At 49.2% G+C, this 19,074-nt stretch overlaps 7 protein-coding genes across 7 annotated transcripts; 2 read left to right on the top strand and 5 right to left on the bottom strand.

The window, feature by feature from the left end:
* Positions 1-175: 175 nt before the first annotated feature.
* On the top strand, positions 176-1,055 carry N7473_009621 (GLTP domain-containing protein; the record flags this gene model as incomplete). Its single annotated transcript, XM_057155560.1, has 4 exons — positions 176-326; positions 386-444; positions 525-643; positions 749-1,055. The coding sequence occupies 4 exons, from the start codon at positions 176-178 to the stop codon at positions 1,053-1,055; spliced, it is 636 nt and encodes a 211-aa protein (XP_057006690.1).
* A 963-nt stretch (positions 1,056-2,018) lies between these two features.
* N7473_009620 (uncharacterized protein) lies at positions 2,019-3,330 on the bottom strand (the record flags this gene model as incomplete). The annotated part of the gene is made up of 4 exons (XM_057155559.1): positions 2,019-2,404; positions 2,473-2,947; positions 3,011-3,118; positions 3,178-3,330. 4 exons carry the CDS (start codon positions 3,328-3,330, stop codon positions 2,019-2,021), a joined length of 1,122 nt encoding a protein of 373 aa, XP_057006689.1.
* Positions 3,331-7,747: 4,417 nt separating this feature from the next.
* Positions 7,748-10,078, bottom strand: N7473_009619 (uncharacterized protein; the record flags this gene model as incomplete). Its single annotated transcript, XM_057155558.1, has 6 exons — positions 7,748-8,387; positions 8,445-8,661; positions 8,716-9,090; positions 9,151-9,647; positions 9,715-9,737; positions 9,812-10,078. The coding sequence occupies 6 exons, from the start codon at positions 10,076-10,078 to the stop codon at positions 7,748-7,750; spliced, it is 2,019 nt and encodes a 672-aa protein (XP_057006688.1).
* Positions 10,079-10,921: 843 nt separating this feature from the next.
* On the bottom strand, positions 10,922-11,329 carry N7473_009618 (uncharacterized protein; the record flags this gene model as incomplete). The annotated part of the gene is made up of 1 exon (XM_057155557.1): positions 10,922-11,329. The coding sequence occupies one exon, from the start codon at positions 11,327-11,329 to the stop codon at positions 10,922-10,924; it is 408 nt and encodes a 135-aa protein (XP_057006687.1).
* A 571-nt stretch (positions 11,330-11,900) lies between these two features.
* On the bottom strand, positions 11,901-12,928 carry N7473_009617 (uncharacterized protein; the record flags this gene model as incomplete). Its single annotated transcript, XM_057155556.1, has 2 exons — positions 11,901-12,530; positions 12,578-12,928. 2 exons carry the CDS (start codon positions 12,926-12,928, stop codon positions 11,901-11,903), a joined length of 981 nt encoding a protein of 326 aa, XP_057006686.1.
* Positions 12,929-13,828: 900 nt separating this feature from the next.
* N7473_009616 (uncharacterized protein) lies at positions 13,829-15,825 on the top strand (the record flags this gene model as incomplete). Its single annotated transcript, XM_057155555.1, has 6 exons — positions 13,829-14,107; positions 14,160-14,960; positions 15,014-15,061; positions 15,113-15,434; positions 15,492-15,629; positions 15,683-15,825. 6 exons carry the CDS (start codon positions 13,829-13,831, stop codon positions 15,823-15,825), a joined length of 1,731 nt encoding a protein of 576 aa, XP_057006685.1.
* A 167-nt stretch (positions 15,826-15,992) lies between these two features.
* On the bottom strand, positions 15,993-18,603 carry sly1 (syntaxin-binding protein). Its single transcript, XM_057155554.1, has 4 exons — positions 18,432-18,603; positions 18,132-18,357; positions 17,680-18,062; positions 15,993-17,606 (listed from the first exon to the last, which is right to left on the bottom strand). Exons 1-4 carry the CDS (start codon positions 18,466-18,468, stop codon positions 16,141-16,143), a joined length of 2,112 nt encoding a protein of 703 aa, XP_057006684.1. The 5' UTR covers positions 18,469-18,603; the 3' UTR covers positions 15,993-16,140.
* Between the last annotated feature and the right edge of the window lie 471 nt (positions 18,604-19,074).

Genomic DNA, 19,074 nt, shown 5'->3' with positions numbered 1-19,074 from the left:
TGCATTGTTTGCTCAGAGTGCCCCGCCTCTCTAATTGGCTTGCGTGGCTCGCGGCGGTGAGGACGGGACAGCTGTTGGCATTCCCCGCCTCCAAGTGGGCTGGTCCTTCCCCTTTGTTGCTTCTTCTTTCCTGCACTTATAATTGTTCCCATTGTTCCATATTTGCATCTTAACCATGCCTCGCACCAACGAAGTCCACGCCCCTGGCACCTGGTTCAGCAAGATCGAGCGCTCCTTCGAGGAGGTGCCAATTGATACCGCCAATGGTAACGCCATCTCTACTGTGGAATTCCTCGAGGCCGCTGGTGCCTTGGTCACTTTGTTCGGTTTGTGTCACCCGACTCGCGCATGCAGACCTCAATGCTGATGCCAGATGAAACTATAGACGTGATTGGTGGTGTTGGTCTGGCTGCGGTCAAGAGCGATCTGTCTGGAAACATCGCTGTATGTTGGTTATCTACATCCGAGGAGACAGGGGGATGAGAGAACTGGGTTGAATAGGCAGTTGCTTACTTCCATAACAGAAAGTTCAAGAGCGATACACCAAGGCTCCTGCCGAGTCCCAGACCCTGCAGGATCTCGTCCGCAATGAGCTGAAGTCGGGGCAACACAAGGCCACTGAGGGCCTCCTCTGGCTGGTCCGGTAAGTGACGAACATGCAATTCTCTCCGGTGCTATTGGTGGTTTCACTATTCACACAATCCTCCTTCTATCTGGGCTTTCGCTAATTCCATCTTTTCATGAATAGGGGTCTCCAGTTCACGGCCGCGTCTCTCCGTCTGAGCATCAACAACCCCTCCGAGGAGCTCAACGCCTCCTTCTTGGGAGCCTACAAAGCACAGGGTGGTCTCAGCACTCACCACGGCTACCTGATCCGCAAGGGTACTGAGGTTGCCATCAAGTCTGGTGTGCCATACCGCAAGGACTTCTACGCGAAGCTTGGTGACAACCAGGCCGATGTCACCGCTGCTCTCGAGAAGGAGGTCAAGGCCCTGGAGAACGTGGTGGATATCTTGATGAAGTTCCAGGCCACACCCGAGGCCCAGTGGAAGTAAATTAGCTGTTTCATACCCTGAGATCTGGCTGTGGTGACACGACCTGTGCGTGACACCCACCCTGTACATATCGAATCTCTGTCTCTGCGAGCGCATGAGTTTCTATTTTGTTGTAATGGCAAACCCAATCGCCCAGGTGGCTTTACTGGTGAATATAGAGACATGTAGCTAGTATCCGAGTGTTCCAAGATTTTTGTAAACCTGAGGAGTTAATTGACAAATACGGGGCTACCCGACACATAGTACCTATGCATTCGACCGTTCATTGTTTGCCTTGGACATAAACCATCCCAAATAAGATTCCCACGTGTCGCAGCCGAATCCCAGCAAATAATAAAGTTCCCCAGTCCCAAAAAAAAAAACATCAAACCAATCCACCTAACATCGACCAAAAACGAATGAACAAAAAAGAAATGATCTCAGGTTATCTGTAGGAATAGCCGAACGCGGGGGTCGAACCCGCAACCTTGAGATTAAGAGTCTCACGCTCTACCGATTGAGCTAGCCCGGCAGGGCTGGTTGTAGAGCCAGGCGATTTATGAATACATGAATCCGTTGCAAGGTGGAGCCGTTAGAAAGGACAGGGATTGGATTTTGCAGGATCAGGGAGGGGGTGGACAGAAATCCACGAAGGATTTTGTGGCTGCCTTAGCTTGGCTAGGGTGCCCCTCATAGATATAAGGATTAATTAATACTGGAGAATATGGGGCTAGATGCTTGTTTACTTTAATGTCTTGGTTTTGGATTGGCATCAATTGTGACTGGGGTGGCTAGGATGTCCTGGACGGATATATATTTGCGGCCCCCGGGTAGATGTGTTTGAGAGGTCATCCAAGCTTTGCTCCCGCTTCTGCATTATGTACGACCCAGTTGCCTGAAATCAATAGTCTATTATTAGGTTCAAGGTTCAGTTAATATTTGAAGTATATTTAAAAATTAAGTATTCCATCAAGAATATGAAATCTAATGCTGGTCTTCATTCTCCGAGACGAAGAAGGTTTTCTGTACGTTCACTCCCTGAAAAAAAGTCCCCTGATTCTGCTGCTTCGGGTTGAGATCCTCCTGGCTGCTCGTGCGACTTCCTCGATTCGAAGTATGAATGGTCGTAATCACAGCATGGGAGTCTTCCGGGTCCAGATCGGGGCGCCAGTACTGAGGTCCAGCAGGATCGGAACGAATGGCATTTACACTGGAGAGAGGCACGCTGCCACCGGTTCGCTTGCTCTGAGATCCCCTGTAACTGGGGTCACGGAACCAGCGGAAAAGAGGACGGAGGGTGACGAGACTGCCCGCTATGATACCGAGGCTGGCCTCGACGTTGGACCAGATGGAGATGTTGGAGGTTGCGTCTGTGGGAAGGAAGGATTGTTAGTGTGAATTCTTCGAGGGAAGATGTGTATATATAATGCGAACTTACACAAAAAGTCGGCATCCTTGTAGTCGTGGAGATAAGGAATGCGAACGATAACCGCAGCGCTGGCAACACATCCCATGCCCAGAATACCAGCCAAGGCAGCCTTCGTCCTAACATTCATCTGGAGATTCCAGACAAGGAAGACGGGGAGAATTCCCAGGGTAAAATCACAGCATGTAGCGGTAACACTGTAGGCATACGCCATATCGATGATGATATCGAGATTCAGGCAGTGTCCATGGACATCCGCGGTCGGATCGAGTTCCAGTCGAACCCGCTGCCAGAAGAATGACACGGGTGTGCATTGAAGGGTCAACAAAAACCAGAAAACGAGGCCGATGACCGAAGTCACGGCGATAACTCCCCATAGGATATAGGTATGAGCGCGCGAGACGGTGAGGCGGAGGAGAGCGACGGCGATAGATATCTTTGCGATGGCGCATGTCCAGACGTAACTAGTTTGGCCGAGCCACCACCACTTCAAGTTGGCTGTAAGTATTTATCTCATTTTGATGGTCCAGTGCAATCTCGAAGAACTTACAAACATGGCAGTCTCCATGGTTCCTCGCAACAAAAGCTCCATCGACTTTTGACCTATTCCGTACAATGCGCCAGTAATTCCACAAAGCGCAAATAGAACGTTAAGACCCTGAATAAGACAATGTTAGAAAATCCGACGACAAATTCAAGACGATAGTATGCATTTACCATTGCGAACACCATCAGCGCATCATCCCAGCCAAAGGCCTTGACGAGCTTGAGTCGGACAAAGCATCGCAGGCAAACCGCAATAAACGAAATTCCCAAAAAGATAGTGGTGACGATAAAGATCGCCTTGCTGCGACCCTCCAGTGGTTGCATCGTGATAGCCAATTGATGTCGTAGATCAGTCGCAATACATGATTCTCCCAGACACAAATCGAATAGTATAGATTGTTGAAACCCTTCCTATCCACAACCCTCTCACAAGGGGATGCCGAACGAGTACACCGTAAAGATTAAGGGGAACAGAATGAAGAAAGAAAAGAAGAATAATGAAGGGAAATCGACTGGCGGGAGCCAAGCATTACATTCGCAGTCGTCAGTGGCAAGAAGAAGGGCCCGCGCAATTCGAGCGGGTCTATGCGACGCCGTTCTCCGTGTGTTCGGGCAACACGGGTTGATAAATAACCTAATGAGAGATCCAAAAATGGTAAAAGAAAATTTACCTGAGGCTCCAGAACGGGTGATATACGCACTCCGACCAAGCTAGTGGGATCAACGGGCCACTTGCAACAATACTAATGGGATAACTGGGATAATAATGGGACTTAGTATCCATTTATTGCCCGTGTCGGCAGTTTTAGGGCCCCTTGAGTGTGTGAACTACGAGCCGAAGGGGGGCTGCCTGTGGGGTTTCGAAGTTTAGTTTTCCTAACGCAGACGCCTGGAGATGGCTATTTACGCTTGGGAAAAAAAAGGTCAAGATGAGGGGACGAGTGCAGTATCTCACCACTAACAAACTGTCATAGACATCTTTGACTTCATCTTGTTTGACACAACTTCACAAGAACTGGCTCTTTCCAAAGTGCCATGACCACGAGGCGCGAGACGTCGGACGCCATTTCCATGGAATTCAATAAAATGTGGAGGAGAAAGTTAGAATGAAGAGAACCCTGTCAAACTTTCCCCAGAACACATCCAATCCGGTGGACGCTATTTGGCCCCTCTCGTACTCCGGTCTGGGGTGCGATAGATGGCAACCCTTGGTTAATTATTATTACAACTATTATTCCTTGGAAACCTCGTCAACTTTCGCGAGGCCAGAATAGTCTCGACTCGAGCCGCTCAGACCCCCCTGTTGTTCGCTAAAGGTCCATTACGACCCAGGAGTTCGGCGACATGACTCGAACAAGTTCTTCAACCCAGATGGCGGACAACCTTGTTGACCAACGAGATGTGCGCAGCGTAGCATTGAGTGGAGACTATCACTTGGCAGACACATGCAGAGTCCAGCCGGTCGCCGCTAGCCTGGTTCTAGGAGTGTTCTAGTTTAGTCCATGAGAAGAAGAAAAAAAATAGGAGACCGTTGCCAATACTACAGTCAGTAGCGCGGAGGTGAACAGAGTGTTGGACTAGAGCAATAGTTTCACGATGTAATTTCTGGGTCCGCGATCTCCGGAGAGGGGCGCATGTCATCTGTCGGAAACGTTTGGATTCGCGGCTGAGCCAGAGGGTCTCCGAGAGGACGATACACTAAAGTCTACTGGACTACTGCTCTACTACTGCGGGCTTTGGGCATCTCTTCTCCCATGGACGCCTTACAAAGCCTTACAAAAAGGCACTCGCCTCTTTGGAACTCTACTTGATGAATAGGCTTGCTGCCCTGGCTGACAACCGAGGCAAAAGTGGTCAAAGCTCGTGAACATGAGGGTCATGGCCATTGTACGGAGGTCCATCCAAAAAGTATTGCGCAGCGCACGTACCACCATTATATTACCACTAGCGTTATACCAAGCGAATACACACAATCCCCCTGAATAGAATAGCCTTCATCTTCTGTCTACTACCTATCTACTACTACTGCTGCCTACATCTACCATTATGCCAAAACAATCAACCCTTGCTGATCGTGTGACTGTCGTCGCATTAAGGGCGTATACGACGAAAACGTCTGCTGAGATCGCGAAGATAGTAGATCTATCAATTGCTACTGTTAATCGTATCTACGCGCGCGCGATAGAGCGCGGTTTTGACCCAATCCATACAAAGATCACCGACGAATACGTTCAAGACGGTGCTCGCTCTGGTCGGCCAACTAAGCAAGATCCTCAGACGGTTAACACTATTCTGTCGAAGGTGCGCCTTGATCGATTTGGTCGAGAGAAAACATGCGCTGATCTTGCTGGAGAACTTAGCCAGGAAGGGATCGAAATTTCATCCTCTACTGTCTGGACTATCCTCAGGAAGGCCGGTTTACGCAAGACGAAACCGACGAGGAAGCCTGGACTGACGAAGAAGATGCGCGCTGAACGATTAGCTTGGTGCTTAGCTCACGAGCACTGGACTCTTGACGATTGGAAGAATGTGATCTTCTCTGATGAAACCTCGGTTATTCTTCTACATCGCCGTGGTGGTTATCGTGTTTGGCGTTCTAAGGATGAAGCATTTCTACGCTCGTGTATTCGTGAGCGTTGGAAAGGCTCTTCTGAGTTTATGTTTTGGGGCTGTTTTACCTACGATAAAAAAGGCCCTTGTCACTGTTGGTGCCCTGAAACTGCTATACAAAAACGTGAAGCAGAGCAAGAGATTGAAGCTCTTAATCAAGAGATCGAACCAATTCTACGCGAACAGTGGGAGCTAGAGACTGGCGTACGGCGTATCAATCTTCGTCGACAGCCTGCTGGTAAAAAGCCTACCTGGAGATTCAATAAGCAGAATGGAAAGCTTTCACGAGGATCTAAGGGTGGAATTGATTGGTATCGCTATCAAAAGATGATTCTTCTACCAAAGCTTATTCCTTTTGCTAAGGAATGCGCTACAACGCGGCCAAAAACGATCGTACAGGAAGATAAAGCTCCAGCGCATAATCATTATATTCAACAGCGAGTATTTGATGCAGCTCAGGTGCAGCGATTAGTGTGGTGCCCAAATTCGCCTGATCTCAATGCTATTGAGCCTGCGTGGCCTTGGATGAAACGAAAGACTACTAGAAAGGGAGCGCCTAAGTCTAGACAGGAAGCTATTGCTATATGGAATAAAACCTGGCAAGAGCTACCGCAGGAAAAGATTCAGGCTTGGATTGAGCGTATACCCACGCATATCAAGAAGATCATTGAATTAGAAGGGGGGAACGAATATAAGGAAGGCCGGTAAATTATACTATGTAGTACGTTAATGTAATTTAATGGTGGTACGTGCGCTGCGCAATACTTTTTGGATGGACCTCCGTATGTAAATAGGACTAAGACGGGGGCCAAGGATAGATTCATCGATCTATGAGACACATCTCGATACTGGATGAACAAACTTCAACCATCACAATCGAGATCTTCCTGACTCGCATCTCCTCGAGGCTCGGCAAGCCCTGATAAGGAGAGATCCGAACAAAGCAGGGAAAACAAGAGCGCGTGCTCTGAGACAGCCGATCACTTGTTAGCCACCAGGGCTCCGCTCGTTATAAACGAGGTGTGATCTGCAGAATTGACGGAAAGTCGGAAATTACCTGACATTTTTGTTTCGTCTCCACTTTCTCTCCAGAATAAGGTGGAACCACGTATGCTAGGCTGAGAGTCTGGGAGAGGTCGCTTGACAACTTGACAACTTGACATGCTGTCGTAGTCCCAAGCCAAAAAGTAACACACGGGCATTATTGTTGCCAAGCTCCCATGGTTCTATGGTACTGGAGGCTCTAGTAGGATTTTAAGTGGGAATAGCCATACGATGTTGCATTAATCCCTGCCCCGCTAGAGAGGTCTATCTTAGTATCTCTCCATATATGCATGCCATGTTCCATGGTCGCAGATCAAAAATCGACAAATGGACCAACATAGAGACAATTGTATTATGTACCATTGGGCATACTCTAGGGGTCTGTGTGCCGTTCACAACTTGTGACTTGAATCACGCTTGGATAAAACCTCCTATGCCAAGCCAACTTATGTCAGACCATGTTAGGAGATCAATCCTTTCATGGCCAGGCTGACGAGAGATTAATTGTTCTCGAGAGCTCCCGACCACGGACTGGTAGCTCGACCATGTGGCTCTCTTAGCCTTATCAGGAACAAAATCAAGTTTGCCGTCCGCGACTAGGGCACCTTACGCTCGTGTTCGGGAATTGCCGTTGCTCATTGCCGTTGGATCTGCATACATACCGGAGCTAGCTGGGGGGCAAGCTGCGCGCCCAGCAAATTAGCCTCAATGCAAGCAATGTAGCTCCATATACGGAGTCCTTTGGCTCCTCCTGAGTTGCGGAAGAACCCCCCACCGGAGGCCGCGAGGGAAGCTGAGATAGTGATACATCACGAAGAACTATGCCCGTCCAGGGTGGGCTTGATCTGGATGCTACATAAAGACCATATGGATGTAATGAAAAAGACTTTGGAGTATAATCAAGAGTGGTTAGCAATTCATTCCCTGGATGACCTTCAACGCCCAAAGCTATGCACATTTCAATTCAAGTGCTCAAAACGCCCGTCAAAATGTCAACAATCAACAAGGAAAATACAGTCCAGACAAGCAGATGAAACCGAATCGCAATGAATCTGTGCCCATTGCACGTAAAAAACGAAAGTATAGATCAAGCATTGGCTTGTAAATTGCCAGTGTAAACGCCTTCAAAATCAAGTCCAGCGAGCATTCCGTTGACTCGGTCGATTTCACGACTGAGATCCTCGACATTGACCGCTAGACTGCTCACTTCGTCGAACTTGCGACGTCGGTTCGCATCTGCGATCATCTCGGAAACAAAGAATTTCTGCTCTTCAAGAACGATCAGCCGTTCTCGAAGGGATTTTTCTTCCGCCTCGAGTGCTGATACGGCGCTGCTAGCGTCGCTGGCTAAGCTGCTGGTGCTGCCACTGGCGGCAACCCGATTGTTATATTTGATCGAAGCAAGTGCAGAATCTTGCGGTCGAGCACCAGCCGATGATTCATTTATTGGTGTGCTTGGAGATGATGTACGACTTGGCGTGAGATCTCCTGCGGGGGCATGCTTGAGAACTTTAGGAAGAGATTTCAAGGGTAACATGTGAAGATGCAAGAAATTGCTGGCTTGTTGGTATATAGCTTTCTGTAGCCGTTGTTGAGTGGGAGAGTCGGTTGGTAAGTCACGGATCCGCCGAGCCGCAACATTGTACTTGGCAAATGAATCGATGAGTCGCTTTCGGACTTTCGAAGCATCGGCAATCTGTGCAGAAGATGGTGGCCGCCTTGGATCTCTATTTCATGGACTAGTAAGTTACATGTGACATGTTATTGAAGGTGGGTAGACAAACTGTAGTCCAGTGAGAAGCTTCTGAAACCTGGGTAAGTGAAGGCGGATGCCTCTTTCGAACTGGACAAGGTTCTCATACGCCCTGACCTCGGGAGGTTTCTTCGAGACATCTGCTTCGAAGTCTCGCCGATCGAAGATGGTACTCTTGCATTCTTTGCAAAGCCTCACATCGACACTAATAAGATTCTTTGCCGTGGATTTTTCTGACGATTTGGAAACTGGAAACCATTAGAGTGATATTCATGTTACAAGTGATGCAAATTCAGACTCACGAGGTGTAATACTTAGTCCAATTTCACTGGAACAGCCCGTGTTTAGGTCACCACAGACAACCCGTCCGCAAGTTCTGCAGTGGTGCCTCCGGAATGAATATCCAGAAAAATCTTGCTGGCAGAAAGGACAACGTGAGACGCTGGCGTCATCCTGCCAGCTGACTACTGTCTGCTCTAGAGCTTTCCTTTGATCACTCTGCCATGCGATAGAGAACAGCTTCGTCGAACTGTTCTGTATTTGGTCTGGCGGGAGACTGGCCAAAAGTTGTGTGAGTCGTGTTAAGCGTTTCTCGAGGCGAGAGACTTCGAGGAAATCCTTATCAACTGTCTGCTTTCGAATCTTTTTGAAAGCATCCGTTTGATCTCTTACGAATCCTATAGATTATAAGCTTTGGTCCTCCGTCAAATGAACTGCTAGGGCCACGGCACACTCACCTGTATGATCATTGTAGCCTTCTCTCGATTTGTAGCATGTTTCACAAACTCGAGCCCAGATTCCTCTCACTGGTTCGTGCTGTGCCGACCTCGATAATTTGATCTGGTACATTGTATGCTCCTCACAGAAAAGCTTCCCGCATTTCCGACAGTTCACGCATCCATTGGTCGTATTGAGTCGTTTCCCGCATGAGGGCTCCAAGCAACTGTCATAGAGACCGGGAGCTTGCCAATGTTCCTTCGTGATCAGATCCTCCGGGTCCAATAGCTTCGGGGTAATCGAGGGCTCGGGTGGTCCTGCGTGAGTTGCCACAGGGCGACTAGGAACCGAAGGGTTCTGATTCTCGTTCGACTCGAACACGTCCAGGCCCTTGAGCTTTTGATTTAGCACGGCAAGGGGTTGGAAGCGCCTCGCTTTCTCCATTTGAACCTTGAACCAATCCTTGACTTCATCTTGTCTGTCGTCTTCTAGGTTCTGGTGAATGTCGTCGAGATGCCTGCCGATGGATCAATTGCCGCGCGAGGGATGCGGGGATAAAGGGTAAACCGGGGGATGTTTGTTACCTATTAAGCTGCAGCAAAGTCACCTTCAAGACAGTCAGTATATCCTTTCATCGACATTCGAAGAGAAATTCCAGGGCGGAGGCGAGTATTGACATACCATCTCCTCATTGCAGATCGGACACGAGAGCTGAGCTCCGGGCGCCGCCGGAGCTGCAGATATTGAAGTGTCGCCATTCTCAAGCGATATGCGTGAAGTAAGGTCTTGGGTTTCGGCTGAGAATTGAGAAGCGGAAGCTTGGGAGCTCAGGGAAACGCTGCTGGTGGTTGGCGATAGCACCCTTGGCTTCGGCTGCGGGGATGGGGCTGATGCGAGTGCGCTCGGAGTGCCTAGAACACGACCTCCACCCAGCGTCCTCCTGGACATGATCACAGGGACATGAGAAGCGCTGTTAAGAAAAATCTGTTTCAGCCCAACTCGAGGCACTGGCTGCACACAGGTTGAGGTGCCCGAGGGAACAGTTGGAGCGTAAGTTGGGGGGTGACGATGCGGTGGAGCCTTGCTGCTGCGCCTGGTGCCTCAGGCATCAGCGGCGTTCAGCCTCGGGGCGATCAGTTTCGGGACTTTTGCGCATGGAACTAACTATACACATTTACAAAATCTCTCTAATTCATAGTGGGAAGATGTCTAAAGTAAGTGACACTGATTCTAAACATATTTCATTGTATATAGGCCTAGCCTTAAAATCCATATAAAATGACAATTAATACAAATACGCGGGAGGCAACTAAGGTACAGACAGGTATGCCGATCCCAAGACTAACTTAGTTTTCGCTCATACAACGCTTGCATAATGAATTCAAATCTATATAACGCAGGCAAGTCTACAAGACCAGCTAAGGTGCTAGTAAAATTTTCCTACTCAAACTTGCTCCTGTACATGTAAACATACAACCGACAAACCTCTCCGAGTCTTAGTTGTGAAAAGTCGTAAACGAATAAAACGAGTGTGTATTAACGATCGTGATATTTTCTTGGTCGATTAAGACAGTTCCATAGAAAACAGGGGCATCTTTTTTGTCATTTTTTGCGGTTTTCTCGATTTTTTCTTTTCTTTTTGGGTTCTGGCCTCTCAGGACCATTTTATACCTTTTTCGGCGTAGTTTTCCCCCTTCATTCTCGCATCACTCATGAAGACGTGAACCTCTATACACACGCTTAGATCCAAATCTAAGACGGGATTCCTCCTTTTATTCATCTCCCCATAGTTTACCGCTCGTAGTCCCGGTGGTAGCTGGTACCAGTGTTGGGGTTATCGTACTCGCGGTGAACATGAGTGGTACCATCGTCACGACGGTCCACGTCCCGGTGGCGGTAGACGCCGCTATTATCAAGTCGCTCACGGTGATGACGGCGAGAGCCATCGGTGTGGTAATCTAGATGCTGATCGTAGGCACCGCTGCTGGGATCATAGGTGGTGGTGCCATAGCCCGTGTCGTAGGTGGTGCCGTAGCCAGTGTTGGCGGCACCATAGCCTGTTGAACCGTACCCGTCAGTGCCGTAGGTGCTGTAGCCAGTGGGATCATAGCTGGTTCCAGTGGTATCGTAGGTCGTACCGGTAGTGTCGTAATCGTAGGTGCTACCGAGGGCACGGCTTCCGTAGCGGCGGTCTGTCATTTTGAATGTGCTTTTTAACTTCCTTGGAAGTCGGTTTTTTGCTTTTGTTGCTTGTTGCAAGGCACTTGATTGATCTGATTTTCAAAACAACCTCAAAGGCTTATTCATGTTGAATATTTATAATTGATTCTGGTGGCGTTCGGTGGTGCATTCGACACCACGGGCATGATCATCTACTGACATCACTCCCCTCTGTAAGAAGCAAATCGCCAACATGGGGGCAAAGGAGGCGGCCGAAGGAAAATGGCAAGCCAAACAAGTGATTTGGAGAGCCAAAATGGTTAGCTCATTTTTCTGGAACTTTTGGTTCTAGGCTGTCGCCCTGGAAGGCGAAAGTGTTGAGCGGCGGTTGTGGAGACATCTCTGGCAATTAGACAGATGGAAAATTTCCTGAAGAGGCAACATTAGTTCATTCGAGAAAATTATGTTGAAACTGGTTACAACATCTGAAATCTCGATTCTTCTCTTGTCTCATCTCATAGGAGGCTGGAATAGTAGAGAATACTTGACGGAATTCATAGGAACGACAGGGACATTGAGGATTATCTATTGTTTTCTCCACACACTTAGTTCAATCTGAATCATGAAATTGCCAATTTTGGCCAAACGGGCCAGTAGACAATTGCAGCAAGTTGATAGACTTTCCCCACGCCCGCATAAATAAAAGCGCGCTTTTTCGTTGGCCCTGGTTGCTGCTGTATTGCAAGACACTCCTCAAGGGTGGTGTTAGCCGGATGTAACTACAGCCATCCTCAATGGTTGACACAAAAGCTGCTGCATCTAGGATTGTCCCACAGTGGCTATCGATGAGCTCAGCGTATTCAGCCGCATGATCGCCACATTGTTTCAGCAGTGAGAGAGAGGTTATCCAACCAAAATTGTATAATGCGAGTGCAATGGCAGCCTCAGAGCTTGAGTGGCGGAATCTATCTGGTACGCAATCCCAGAGGTCCCGAAACCCCAAGACTTGCTTAAGCATGATGTGTCGAGGCGAAGATATCAAGTCAGGATTGCTCTGGACGAGCTGACGCCATAGCCCTTCGAGCAGGGTTGCAGCCATGCGTGGGCTAGCTCCGGGGATCTGAAGGAGCAAATCAATCACGAGGTCCAACGAGCTTTTCTCTCTGTTTTGAAACGGTACATCAATCCAATCGTTGGATGCGAAGATAGACACTTTTCGTTCCCCAAACGACTCGTAGACCTGAGATGAGGTTAATATCAGGCAATGAAAAGAGATGGAAATCTCACCATGTATAGTCGAATAGTAAGAAAAATTTGGTGAAGATTGTCATGCATACATGCTTCTGGACCGACAATTTGGAGCAATGTAGCTGCCGCCTTGATATGCTGAGAAAAAGCCCTAGTATGGGACGGAAGAACGACCTCGGAGTAGGCTAGGATAACCGCCATTGATACATGCATCTCATTGACTTGAACGGATGGATTCTCGATGAAGAGCCTCAGATTTTGACGCTGGTAGCACAGGGCATGGTTGTACCATTTGTATGCGGCTGCGATTGCTCCTGGGTTTTGTTCACTGGTCCCATAGAGCGCTAGCGTTGCGGCGAGTACTGACTCCCTCCATCCAGGGATGCTCATATTTTCTGTTCTGAGAATAGAAGACTCGAGCCATGATTGGCTGCGCGATTTATTTGGCCCTGATCGGATGAAGAAGGAAATGAAGGATGCTCTGAGTTGTGTCTCCAGTAAGTCACTTGGGTCTGGGGTGTGGATGTCACTTGGCAACGCGGAGGTAGAAGATATTTGCTGCAAAGTAGTCGTTGAATCTCTCTTAATAAGTGGCTGGTAGATTTGTCTCGTGTCTCGACAGTCATGTTCGATTCTTTTAGATTTCGTGGAACCCCTACCATTGAACGCGAGAAAAACCAAACCAAGCACCGAGCCAGGGCATTTTTTCCCAGACTTTAGGCATCGAGCACATTCCGGTTGACTTTCATCACACTGAAGGAGCTTAGGATCGGAGATGTCTGGACCGAATACAACATATCTCACTAACCTTGACCTTCCGCTGGCGACAATTTGCACAGCCTCGGCTCATGCCTGCTCCACGAACCATCACTGATCAAGAAGTTGGCAGTGAGATTAGCAAGCTAGAAAGATTTTACAACAAGAAAGACGCCTATCAGGACGGCATTATTCAGAAACCGAGACTTGATACAGAGAATTTTGCGAAATGGATGATCTTATGGACTTGGAAGTACATGGCTTATCCCCCGCTATGTAAGCCGGGAGCCGGCCAGGACGGAGGCTAACCAAATCAGTCAATGTTTGCGAAACGGGTTCTCAAAGGATTGTATCGTGATTGGTCAAGTCTGGACTAGGACTATGCTGGCTTCACATCTTCTTAGATGTTCTATCATGAGTCTTTTTTGCGAAGGTCGAGTCTGGGTATAAAGACCCTGGTGTCTCCGTCGAATCTGAAAAACTTTCGTCTATTAGCAAAACATTGAACTCTCTCCTGTCTTATTTGAAATCAAAATGGGTGCAACAGAATCCTGGAAACTAGCTGGCGAGCATAAACGCAATGCTTTGCTAGCCTTGATTCCATCCGAATGGCGCCTGGCACAGCCTCTCCCCTCACCTGAAGATGTGCCTGATCTACGAAAAGGAACCATCCAGAGCTACCTCTCCTGCCGAGAGGTGATGATCACAGAAATGGATTGTGTTTCCTTGTTGGAGCAGTTAGCGAGCGGCATGCTATCCTCTCGTGAAGTAACCATGGCTTTTTGTCATCGAGCGGCACTAGCACATCAGATGGTCAGTCAATTACATTCAAGACACCCAGAGCGCTAATAAACATTTTTCATAGATATCCTGTCTACACGAGATATTCTTCCAAGCAGCCCTGAGAGACGCCGATGCGTGTGACTTGTACATTAAGAAACACGGAAAGCCCATCGGAGCCCTTCACGGGCTACCTGTCAGCCTCAAAGATGTGGTAAACATCAAAGATGTTGATACAACTATGGGGTTTGTTGGATTGGTGGGCAATGCCACAAGCATCTCCCGTGAAAGCCAGATCGCCACTCTGCTTCGACGACTTGGAGCAGTTCTCTTCGTCAAGACAAGTGTTCCGACTGGTTCATTCACGATTGACACCTTTAACAACATCATAGAACACACTGCCAACCCATGCAACAGGCGTTTCAACGTTGGTGGCAGCTCCGGTGGCGAAGGGGGGTTACTCGCTCTCAAGGGAAGCCCACTCGGCATGGGTACCGATATTGGAGGCTCTGTGCGTGTGCCCGCAGTATGGAATGGATGTTATGGAATACGACCTTCGACAGGACGAGTTCCCTATGAAGGGACTTCATCTTTAGTGGATGGGCAGACAGCTATCCCTTTCGTACTTGGATTTATGGCCCCATTACCTGAGGCCATTACCCATGCGATGAGAAGCTTGCTTAGTCTAAGCCCTTGGATGAATGATCCGCTCGTCCATGAAATACCCTGGCGAGAGGAAATCTATACCCAATTCAAGGAAAGTGCGTCCGGAGTCTTTCAGCTCTCATTCGGTATTATGAGAACGGATCATTATGTGAATGTCCAGCCACCGGTGCAAAGAGCGATGGACATTGTGGTGAACAAACTGAAATCCTTGGGACACTCGGTATGATCATGTCTACAGCGTGTCATCTATATCTCTTTACTAATCAAGCGCAGGTCATCGACTGGAATCCCCCAAGTCACCGAGAGACATTCTCATTGTGGGCATGTACCCCGAGTCCCCCATTTCCCCCAAGACACTAACCCCGGACACAGAAAAGAGCCGTAACCATCGATGGAGGCAAAGCCTTCCATGAGGCAATCAAGCTATCCGGAGAGCCACCACACAGAGTCGACCTCGGGCTGGTAGATGCAGCAAAACCCGTGCCCGCAACCGTGTTCGGTCTGTTGCCACAGCCGGAGGCGAGCGCAACCGAAATCAATGGCATCAATATTGCCATTCGCGATTACAGAAGGTCATATCTGGAATATTGGAATAGTACTGCTGAGATTACTGGCACTGGGAGACCAGTGGATGTATTCCTGATGCCTGTGGCTCCGACGCCTGCCCCTGTGCGTGGGAAAGTACGGTATTTTGGTGAGAAACCCACAAGAATTATCAATAAGGAGAAAGACAATGACTAATTCTATCTAGGATATTCCACCCTTGCCAATGTCCTTGACTTCACTGCTTGTGGTATACCCGTCACAGAGGTCCAGAAAGATATAGATCGGTATGACGACGAGGACTACGTGCCGTTGAATGAGCTGGATAAACTAGTTCACGATGATTGTAAGTGAATGTTCATCGAAAGTGCTATTTCTTCAACTAACACATGACTCTAGATGATCCAGTGCTCTCAGACGGGACTCCAGTCGGCATTCAAGTCGTCGGACGAAGACTACAAGAAGAGAAAGTCCTCGCAATAGCAGAGGTGATTGGAAACACAGTGAACGATCTCTCAGAGAGGGGAAACATCAAATTGTAAATATCTGTCTCGGAAATTAGAGTGGTAACTTACCACTACAATAGTTAGGGTCGTGGCCAATCCACTTTTGTCTGCGTTCAATTCACCTTAACTTCATATTAATCGATTTCGTTTCGCCTATTCGCCAACCGTATCTTAAAGCTTTTCACAATATCGTAATTATTTGTAGTTTTGGGATGAATCTGTAGACATGCACTGGGTTGCTTGTGCTTGCATTATAAATATGTTTTACAAACCATCAAATCTACCTCGCCGACCTGGCTACCAAAGATATCTTTTATCCAAAAAAGCAAAGGGAAAAGAAGAATAAGGTATCTAACTCTCCCGACCCAAAGGCGCCAACGAATCTGTCAGGAACTCGGTCGCGTTCATCAAATCCGTACTGCCGTAGACGACCCGGCGACGACCAGTAGTGCGATTCGCAGATGTCGCACCATCCGCGCCTGCTTGGCCACTAGTCCGGTGTACCCAGTCCTGCAAATTGCCGTATTCATCCATACTTCCACCGCCGACGGTGAAGACGATAGCCTCATTGAAGGCCTGCCGGCGCTGGCCAAAGGTGGCATTGATGCCAGGGGCCGAGGCACCCATTGCGCCGGGCATTTGAGTATTTCGAGACGCGGAGGCAGGGGGCATGGCGCCACGAGCATTGGCACTGCGTGGGTCGAAGTAGAGATAATTTTCTGTCTTGGCGATAGCAGAACTGGACGCCGCGGACGGGTCCATGATGGACTCGGTAATCTTGGTCACGGTCAAATCCTTGTTTGCGGGCAAGAAGTTCTTCACGCCGGAGATGAGGGAGTCGAAGTTGGCACCCAGGGCACCAGAGGTGATGCGATCGGTGAGACGATTGGAAAGCGAAGAGAATCCACGGAACAGATCCGAGGAGGACTGCTGCTCTGGGGCCGCGGTGGTCATCATGGTCATCCGAGTAATCTCACGGACCTGTCGAACATAGGAAAGAGGGGTGACATCCTCTACACCGGCTTTGGTCAGGGCCTCCTCGAATTGGGTCATTTCCGCGCGGTTCAGCTCGGTCTCTGTGCTGAGGAACCAGATGACAAAGATACGCAATTTGTCCAGCGGGTTGCTACCCTTGGCGGGGTCATTAATCAATTCCAAGAGCTGTGACTTGGACTGTTTAGTGATATTCTCCTCCAGCTCGAAGAAGTTGTCCAGCTGGCGGTCCTTGATACCTTTCAGCAGGGCAGTGGCGATGTTCATGTGCATATCAAGCACGGCCTTACGCTCTCGCAATTCCGGGAGCAGCGTGATAGCCGCCTTGAGGTGCTGCGCAGAAGCGCTAGTATCGTTCTGGAGATCTTCAATGGAAGACGCACCAGTTTTCTTTGTGATCTCATTCGCATCCTCCTTGTACCGTGTCAACTCAGCATCAATGTCTTCGGCGACCTGAGGGAATGGTGCCCCGGCATTTCGCTGCCAGAAGAAGTCGTTGCTGTTTAGATCGTACGACTTCTTTGTAACCTTGCCCGAGCCCTGCTCGTCCGCGTCCAGCGTGATCCGATTCAAGCGCATCTGAAGTACATCTTGCACCAGTGATTGGTAGGTCCAAGAGTGAGAGAGCATCGGGACCAGATCGACATTGCGGTCCATGATGATCAGAACAGGACGAGACGAGGGTACTCCAGGCAAGGCTCTCTGACCGCCTGAGAAGAGATTGTCCTTTGAGTTGAGGATGTGATCACGGAGTTTGCGGTCCAGCTTCGTGGCGATCAACTCGGCTGCACCACCCTTGGGGCATCGAATGATGGGGATCGTTCCTAGTAGAATCAGTCAGCGACCCGACAAAACAAGAAAGCATGATACTCAAGTCGGTCAGCAAGCTGCACATACCCATAGTAACGCTCACGCTGAACAAACCACTGACGACCTTATCGACGATCGCATCCAAGTCCTCGTCGCTGGTCTTCCCGCTGTTGATCTTGTAGTATGCATCATTTCCAAGGCCCAAGCTGAAGAGATCTGGTTCTGCGACAATAAAGTTGAGATACTGGTCAAAGACTTGCGCGATGTGCTCCGATGCACCGGAAGCGGCTATCTGTGAAGCAAAGTCCTCGAGGAGGGGCCGAGGGACGGAGGAGAGGAAGTTCACGTAGGCTGGGGAGTAGAGCCCTTGGGAGAGATCGCGTGTGATGGCTTGGATGTTAGCCTCATTGGGCTCGACAAGGTAGACAACCGGGACATCGGGAATGGGGTATCGTTGGGAGTGGATGTTCCTTTGGAAGCGTTGTTGGTTAGCGGTTCGGGTTCCTCAAGATCACATAGGGGCTGAGAGCATGCCATACAAGTGAATAGTCACTCCCCAAGTTCGGAGATCATTAACTCGCAGCACACTGCTGATGACATCCCGGCCCATGCCATCGAACACCAGGACCTTCCAGATCGGATCGCCATCTTCATTCAAGATCGGGGTGGATTGGGAGATAAGGCCCCCGTGAGTAGACGACTCATGGGCATTGTCATCTGCGGGCTTTGGATCATGATTCAAATTCAGCAGCTTTTGGATTGACGCTAGATCATAGGGGGTTCAGTCAGCCTCGGAAATTTGTCGATATGTCGCGGGGGAGGAGTATGCGGCCACTTACCGACCTGTCGGTCTCGGAGGGACATGGGATGCGCCATGGCAAAGGCGAACACCACAGACAACAGTCGAGAACACAGTCACAGCTGAAGCAGTTTCACGACATGAGAGACAGGCTTAGAAAAGGTCCCTAACTGGACGGCGTGGATACTCTGCGACTGTTGACATCGCCTCCCTCCAGTCGCTCCACCTGGCCGCATCCACGGAGAGGCTGACATAATATAGAGAGCAAATAGTGCAAACCTGGAGATCACATGCCATGTCTAGCCGCCCTTTCTCCATCAAGGCGCTTGGTAATAGAAATACTGTAACGTACGCCTAGCGTGCCTGATTACGGATTCGGATCGCGCTCTGTACGGCGGACATCCCGTTCTGCCCATTACCGTTCAGTGGGCCTACAGGATTTCATTATTCCCGTTCGACCTCAACTCCCCTTCCGTCAACCATCCGTCACTACCACCTCTCCCCTCCCCCATCCCCCAATTTCCCCTTTTCCTTCTACGTAAAGCAAATGGCTATGCTGCTAGACTGGCTCTTTGTATAGGAGCCTGACTCTTCTCACTCAAGTGAGGGGTTTCTGAGACAAGTCTTGAAGGAGCGTGGCAGGAGCAGAAAAGACTCTGCAGAAGACGGGAAACAGACTGGAA

Source organism: Penicillium subrubescens (assembly GCF_028828155.1).
Source record: "Penicillium subrubescens strain IBT 31985 chromosome Unknown utg000006l_segment0_segment0, whole genome shotgun sequence".
NCBI classification, from domain to species: Eukaryota; Fungi; Ascomycota; class Eurotiomycetes; order Eurotiales; family Aspergillaceae; genus Penicillium; species Penicillium subrubescens.
This window is presented reverse-complemented; position numbering and strand designations above follow the sequence as displayed.